This window comes from Periplaneta americana, chromosome 2 (genome assembly GCF_040183065.1).
Source record: "Periplaneta americana isolate PAMFEO1 chromosome 2, P.americana_PAMFEO1_priV1, whole genome shotgun sequence".
NCBI lineage: Eukaryota > Metazoa > Arthropoda > Insecta > Blattodea > Blattidae > Periplaneta > Periplaneta americana.
In genome coordinates this window covers 63,672,842-63,680,088 of record NC_091118.1, presented here as the reverse complement: position 1 = coordinate 63,680,088, position 7,247 = coordinate 63,672,842, and the positions used below count along the sequence as shown (strand labels likewise).

The window sequence follows — 7,247 nt, the reverse complement described above, 5'->3', positions numbered from 1 at the left end:
AATACACCTGTAAAATGAAAACATATAGGCCTAGAAAAGAGGAAACATGTTTGGGGGAGGGAGTTGTAATTCTTCCCCTTTCGGATAAATTTCAGAAGAGGGATACCTGCTTTTCCTTCATATTCAAAATTTGTAATCTTGTTCACACAAAATAAATTAGTGCCTTTTCGTGAGCATCATGATGTGCATTCAACAAACGCAGACAAATCTGCTCTTTTTAGTATTTTGTGATAATTGTTGCTAGGGAGGTATTGCATGCTGAAAATTAAAAACAATTAGATTTCGTACATCAAATGATGACAGATTATATATTGAACGCAAACAACATTATATCAGCCATGTACCAAAATGTCATCTATGTGTGTTGATGAATATGGGTAAAACAAGCTTCTGTATACTACAATTTAGCGACACATCAAAGTCTTATTGTAACATAACCTCACATTGCAATGAGAAAGAAATTTGGAGGTGGCATGACGTAAAAAAGTCATCCCACAGTCGTATTACTCTATGTACTGTTCAGGTACTCTGCCATCTAGTGTTAGTTATTGCAAGCTCATTTCTCGACACTAGCGACGCATAGCGTCCGTTATTTTCCAGTTGCGTCTAAATTTAATATAAGCGTGGTCAATCTGTTTTATATATGATCTAGGCTGCTAGTAATAATCCTGACTCGAGCCTCTCGTAAAAAAATGAATAACCATTAGTATGATGATGACGTCATGGATAAATATATAATAGGATGCGAAACTTAATGAGTTTCCCGTAATACATACTAGAGGCGCTGTTATAGAAATTGATCTTGCTGCCATCTATTTTTGGGAGAGGCGTTATTACAAATAGCAGCGCATCAAGCAGCGAAAAGAGTAATTACTCCATGCATTTAGCAGCGCACCTGGTGACGAAAATGTTAAACTGTCCAGAAAGTATTCCCTCCCACCCTCATAGATATTCAAAACTAACCTAATTTAAAATAAAACATTTACAGTTTTACTCCTCACAGCATATTCTACTGAAAATTCTTACCGGAGCCAACAGGAAGATAAAAGAGACGATGTGTTTTACATTACCCGATTAAAATATAACCAGACAGGGACAAAAAATAAAGCAAAAGGTTAGATAATTGGGATTGTATTCTTTGGATATTTATTGTACAGCACAATGGAAAGTCTGCAAGAACTACGTAGATAGTTCAATTTATTATATTACTATTACTTTACAATACATTCAACACTATTTTTACAACGTCCATAAACATCACTGTTTAACATACACTGCTTATACACACACGCATCACTTTATGTTCACTTATTAGTAAGTTTCAGTCTGCCATCTTCTCTCCTCGACTCTCCCATACAATATCTCGAACAGATAAATAGAGAATTCTCAGTAATGTACCCAACACGTAGTTCTAATGTTCACCACCTACGACGCCGGGCGCTGATCACCTTATTTCAGAGCACCATATCCAGATGGTGCTGACCGCAGTTTCGCATCCTATTATATATTTATCCATGATGACGTGTTCAGCGATATGAGAGCCATCTACCTACGCTGATTAGTATCAAACTATCGAAGAAAAAAGAATTCGATAACCAGCAATCGATGGATGTGTCTCGAATCTCGACTCTCTCGAGTCTCGACTAGTCGTGGTCGTGTTTGGTGATTTGTTTGAATCCCGGAGTTTGTACTTTGACTTGGCCAAATTATCTATTAATTTTGGTATTGAAAAATACAAAAACGTAAATAAGATATTACAGTACCCTCAGCATCACTTCATTCTTGTGTGGAGTGGGTAGAGATTTCATTGCATAATAGCCTTTTCTACACGTATCGAAACATAACCTAACTCTGTAATTGTGAGAAATCTCGTGATAATTTGAAGTGGATATTATAGTTTATGTATGCATACTTTATGTTGTTTTTGAATTACCACTTACACATATTGTGTTATTAATGGAGAATAGTAGGACGTAATCATATGGCTTGCATATATTTTATCAGAATGTAAAACAACTTTAGGTCGTTAAATGAAAATTAATTTTACTGGCATTATACTTGTAGACAATGATAGGCCTATATCAATTGCACAGTGCTGAAATATGAAATTAGCACGAATTTACGTCAGTACAACAGTGTTTGACTTTTAGTGCGTGCCGTAGCCGGAAGGCAATCTAAAGTCTAAACGCTTATCTTCCAAGATGAATTTTCCAAATATAAAGAAATATTTTGTTATTGAGTCAACTTGCTCAGACAGGTAAAGGAACTAGCTATTTTGCATGTTTCTGTGATGTTCAGATTATGTTTTCATAAGTGATATTATAGTAGGCTAATTTCTGGATGCTGGCCTTACGATTAGTGTGCATTTTAGACATAGTAAGTTAAATTTTTCCCATTTCATTCTCGACTCGCTAAGCCTCCATTGAAAAATAGACACACCATGTATCCAGAAATTAGCCTTCAGTTTACTGAAAACCTACGAATTTCTGTTCAAATACAACATTTTAGTAGACTGATTAGGATGTTGTAAATTAGTACTTAGCTAGTTAAAGGTTGCTAGTACTTGTCAATTTACAATGCGCGAAGAATAGACAGGTGCTATTCTTTGTATGCTTCCTATTAAAGGTGTAGCTTTCATTTGAACGGTTTTGTTCACATGGACCATAAACTTAGGACTGATCAACATGTATTTTTACTTCAGAGTTAGCGGTATTGTTGTAAAATAATGCTGTTGTGTTAATTAAATAAGTTTACTCAAAGATCCCTAGTCTTATTCCTCCCACAAGACAAGTTATGGTATTCATAAACTTATCTGGGAATTAGCAAGGGATCGCCGGTCTTTTACAAGGTATGTGACAAGGTTAGTGGTTTAGTTGAGGGGATATCTAAGTGACGTGAAGCCGAGGAATATGTGAAAAGATTTCAATGATTTAAGATCCTCGTCCTCACGTCACTTAGATATCCCCTCAGCTAACATACTAACCTTGTCATATACCTTGTAAAAGACCGACGGGGCTTTTCTGTACCATGCGGCACTGAAACTTCCAAGCTGCATTTTTCTAAGGTCTACAGTTGCGAGAATCTGTGACAGGTTAAGTTAGGTTAAGTTAGTTTAGGCTTTCTATATGCCTTGCATATACGAATTTGCGATATGTGAGATTAGGTTAATGTAGACTTTTAGTGTGCCTTGCATGTATGACCTTGCGACAGGTGAGGTTAGTTTTTAGTATGCCTTGCAAATACTAAATGAAGTGAAATGTGCTTTTCGCGTTCATTTTGAAATATTCTACCTCTTTATTTCATATATTAAATCATTGTTAAAGGTTACCTACACCGATCAATTCTTTCCCATTTTTAGGCATTTTCTAATGCATGTTTTGAAGTCAACTGACGTTCTATATGAATTCTTCACTTTCAAAACTACCTTTTCTCTGAAAATTAGACATTTTTCCACTTTTTTCGTCAAAAAAACTTGTGTCCCATGCTATAGAAAACCCAACCAGGGGTCCCTAGCTAATTACCACTTATCTCAACTTTGAAAGGATGGGAAATGTAGCAAATCCTTCTAGAGTAGCCTGGGTAGTGTAGTCGTTGTAGTGCTGGCCTTCTGTGCCCGAGGTTGTGGGTTCGATCCCGGCCCAAGTCAGTGACATTTAAGTGTGCTTAAATGCGACAGGTTCATGTCAGTAGATTTAGTGGCATATGAAAGAACTCCTGCGGGACAAAATTCCAGCACACCGGCGATGCTGATATAACCTCGGCAGTTGCGAGCGTCGTTAAGTACACCTTCCCCCCCCCCCCCCTTCTAGATATGGTCGCCCTAAAAGTGTTACAGCAGAAGAGAATGAAAAGTTGGCATTATGCATTGCTTAAAATCTACATTCCGAGTTTCATAAAAAATTGTTTGGGACAAGGAAACTAGTGGTTTTGGGTACATTAACCACGTATGTATTTCAGAAATGTGGATGATGTTTGCAAATTTGTGATTTTATTTTTCATTGGGTTTCATATGCAGCAGCTCTGTCCCATTTGTCATGGGTCATGTATATTATCTCATTCCAATATGGGCTCTGGCAACTGCGTGGCTGTATCTCTTGACTCGATTGGCACCAGCACTTGACGAAGAGACTGCAGTAAGTGTGAATGTAAAATGGTAGCATGCTACTCAGCAGCCTTGGAGGAATATCATACATTTTAATATTACATCAATCAATTATAAATAAATAAACAATAATTATTATTATTTCCATAGCGCATACTGTAAACACATTGATCAAAGACAGTTTTCAGTCTATGATACACTTCAAGTGACTGAGACTGACCAGTCAACCGTGATTCATTAGGCGTTTTGCTTTCTGCGGAGTCACGACACATGGCAGCTAGTCTGTTGCATATTATTATTATTATTATTATTATTATTATAATTTCAGTACTTACATATTCTTGTGATTTTACTCACTTTGTAAAGACGGTCATATTAGTTTTTTAGGAACTAATCTTGTGTTAACTCCACTATACACATAGTATGTAAATCTGCCCAATTCCTCTAATAATAATAATAATAATAATAATAATAATAATAATAATAATAATAATAATTATAATAATAATAATCTGTGGCGCTACAGCCCGTGAAGGGCCTAGACCGGCTAGCTGGCTGCTGGCCTCATGCCCACATGCCGAAGCAGAGGTGGACGATCATCCAACCAGAATGGGGAGGTATCATATGGTTAGCACAATGATCCCCCCCAGCTGTTATAGCTGGTATTCGCAATCGGATTTCACTACCTATTGTAGCTCCCCAAGTGCATCACGATGCTGGGTGGGCACCGGTCCCATACACTGGCCGAAATTTCATGAGAAAATTTCTTCCCTGATGAGGACTCGAACCAGCGTGCATTCTGTAACACGAGTCCTAGGCGGGATGCCTAAGACCGCGATGCCACTGCTCGGGATGCCCAATTCCTCTACCTTCCCCTTATTTTGCTTGCTGCCATCTAAGATGGGGGAAATCTCAGTGGTTTGCAATATATATGGCAAACAAGCCTTTGTAATTGACTAAGCTTTATATAGGCCTACATTATTTTCATCTACCCAAATAATTAAGCCACATCACAATATGAGCTGTTGTGCTGTAATTCAGAATTCGTGGTGATGAGCAACTGACAATTGTCTCACAACGTGAATATCTTCATATCCCATCACCTTCAAGGCCTTTCAAGACTGGTTTTGCCCTGCTTTCTCCCACCTCCATATTCTGTACCATTAATCAAATTCTACCCGCCAATCCCAATCGTCTCCAGGAAAATCATACAGAAGTTTGGGCTATTATGGATTGCATTTGAGACTTTTTAACATACTTCTAACACTTGTTCTTAAAATTTCATTCACACCCCTTCGTATATTAAATTCACTACGTTATACCAGCAGCTATACTTCAGCTGATGAAAGCCACACACAAAATTTCATCTGCCTAAAAAATTTATCACTCCCTGCAAGGTTTGAACTTTTGATACGTTTTCCTAACTGTACACTTTTTAGAGAGCAGATTTCTTATCTGCTCCGACTCTTTAAACACCATTCAGTCTCTGTAGTCTTTGAATTCTTATGATCCGCTTGTGTTGAGAACTCAGGAGCTTTTCCACACTCTCCTAAACTCTGATTCTGAGATTGGAGAGTGTGGATTCCAGGTCATGTTGGAATCCCTGGTAATGAGGCAGCAGATACTGCAGCAAGGGATGGTGCTATGAATGGCTCTCAAGTGTATTGGCGCGAGAAGTGGCAAGAATTCAAAATTATTTGAAATATAGAATATGGTGGCAATGGGAAGGAAAATGGCCTGCACAAGAGGGAAACAAATTACGAAATATAAAGAATACTGTTCGAGTTTGGGATTCGTCCACAAGAGTGTCACAACACAAAGAAAGTTTACTCACCCAGTTGAGAATTGGCCACTGTCATCTGACACACAGCCATCTCTTATGTGGGGAGTGTGATATTTGCGGTGTACCACTTACAGTCGAACATATCTTATTGCACTGTGGGAAATATGACCATGTCCGTTGACAATATGCAATTCGGCCGATTCTGCGTGACGCTCTTGGAAATTATTTTAATTGTGCAAATGCAGTTCTGAGATTTTTATCGAATACAGGACTTGACAGGGTGGTTCAGTTTTTTTTTTTTTTATTTAACCATTTTACTTATCCTCCAGACCTTTTACATCTGGAGGTTACATTTGTTGTTTTATATATGTTTTTAACATACTTGACATTTCGTACCTCCTACATCCGAATATTTTATAAAATTGTATTATTTTGAAATGCGCCATATAATCTATCTCTAGTGGTTTTTGTTTTATTATTTTATTGTTTCTTTTTAAATACTACCTAGGGTCTGGCAACTGCTCACTTTTATGATTTTTTTTTTCTAATCATCTTGTGAATACTGCATTTGTGTACCTCGTTTTTACTGTGACAACTTGTTTTAGTTTCGTGTTAGCATTCAATTTATTGTATTGTTTATGTTTTTTTTTAAGAATTTTAGATAAGGACGCAAATAGAATAGCTGGCACGCTCCTTTTAAACAGCACTATCTATCTTTTGATATGTGGTGTTCAGAGGTAGGTATACCACTAGATCATTGAGTGATTTCTGATTACGTTACTGGTAACAATTCAAGTAAACAGAGAGTTGAGAACTATGAACATAGGAGCTAGTTTTCATTTTCTTAGTGAACTTTCAAGGAATAACTAGTAAAAAAAAAAGTTAAGATCTCGTTAGTAGTTGCAGAAATCCATATATTTGTCTGCATTTCGAGTTTGTAGTAATAAGAAATGATTGATTGATTGATTGATCGATCGATTGATTGATTGATGATTTGTGTTGCAGGATTATCTTCATTTTCCTCATAACCTTGAAGACTTGCAGCAACTTGCCAAAGTTCTGCAGATATACAAAGAGAGGAACTGGCTGTATGTTTTAGTCCTATTTTGTAGTGCCTACCTCTACAAGCAGACGTTCATCATTCCTGGCTCAGTCCTGCTGGTGAATATTGTTACATTCTTATGAAGTGCTTGTGTTTTATTTCCTTGCCCTTAAGTGACATTATTCTCAAAGTTGTACACTATGAATCTCTCTTACATGCCTCACACACTGTATGATGTAATATGTGCCTGATAATATATCAGGACAAATACAATACTAATTATACTCTGTGAAAGAGGGTTACGTTTCCTGCTGGGTCTG

General features: G+C 37.1%; 1 protein-coding gene across 7 annotated transcripts in view; it reads left to right on the top strand.

The window, feature by feature from the left end:
* Window positions 1-1,635: 1,635 nt before the first annotated feature.
* LOC138694297 (transmembrane protein 41A-like) overlaps window positions 1,636-7,247 on the top strand; it is a 65,974-nt gene continuing 60,362 nt past the window's right edge. For 5 of the 7 annotated variants that reach the window (XR_011330887.1, XR_011330886.1, XR_011330889.1 and 2 more), the window contains exons 1-3: window positions 1,636-2,257; window positions 4,016-4,133; window positions 6,891-7,046. Coding sequence is in view for 1 of the 7 variants with exons in the window: in XM_069817874.1 (XP_069673975.1) it covers window positions 2,202-2,257; window positions 4,016-4,133; window positions 6,891-7,046 (330 nt within the window). In the remaining 6 variants the exon portion in view is untranslated. The remainder of the gene's footprint in view (window positions 2,258-4,015; window positions 4,134-6,890; window positions 7,047-7,247) is intronic. The other 2 variants (XR_011330891.1, XR_011330890.1) reach the window with 2 other exon arrangements.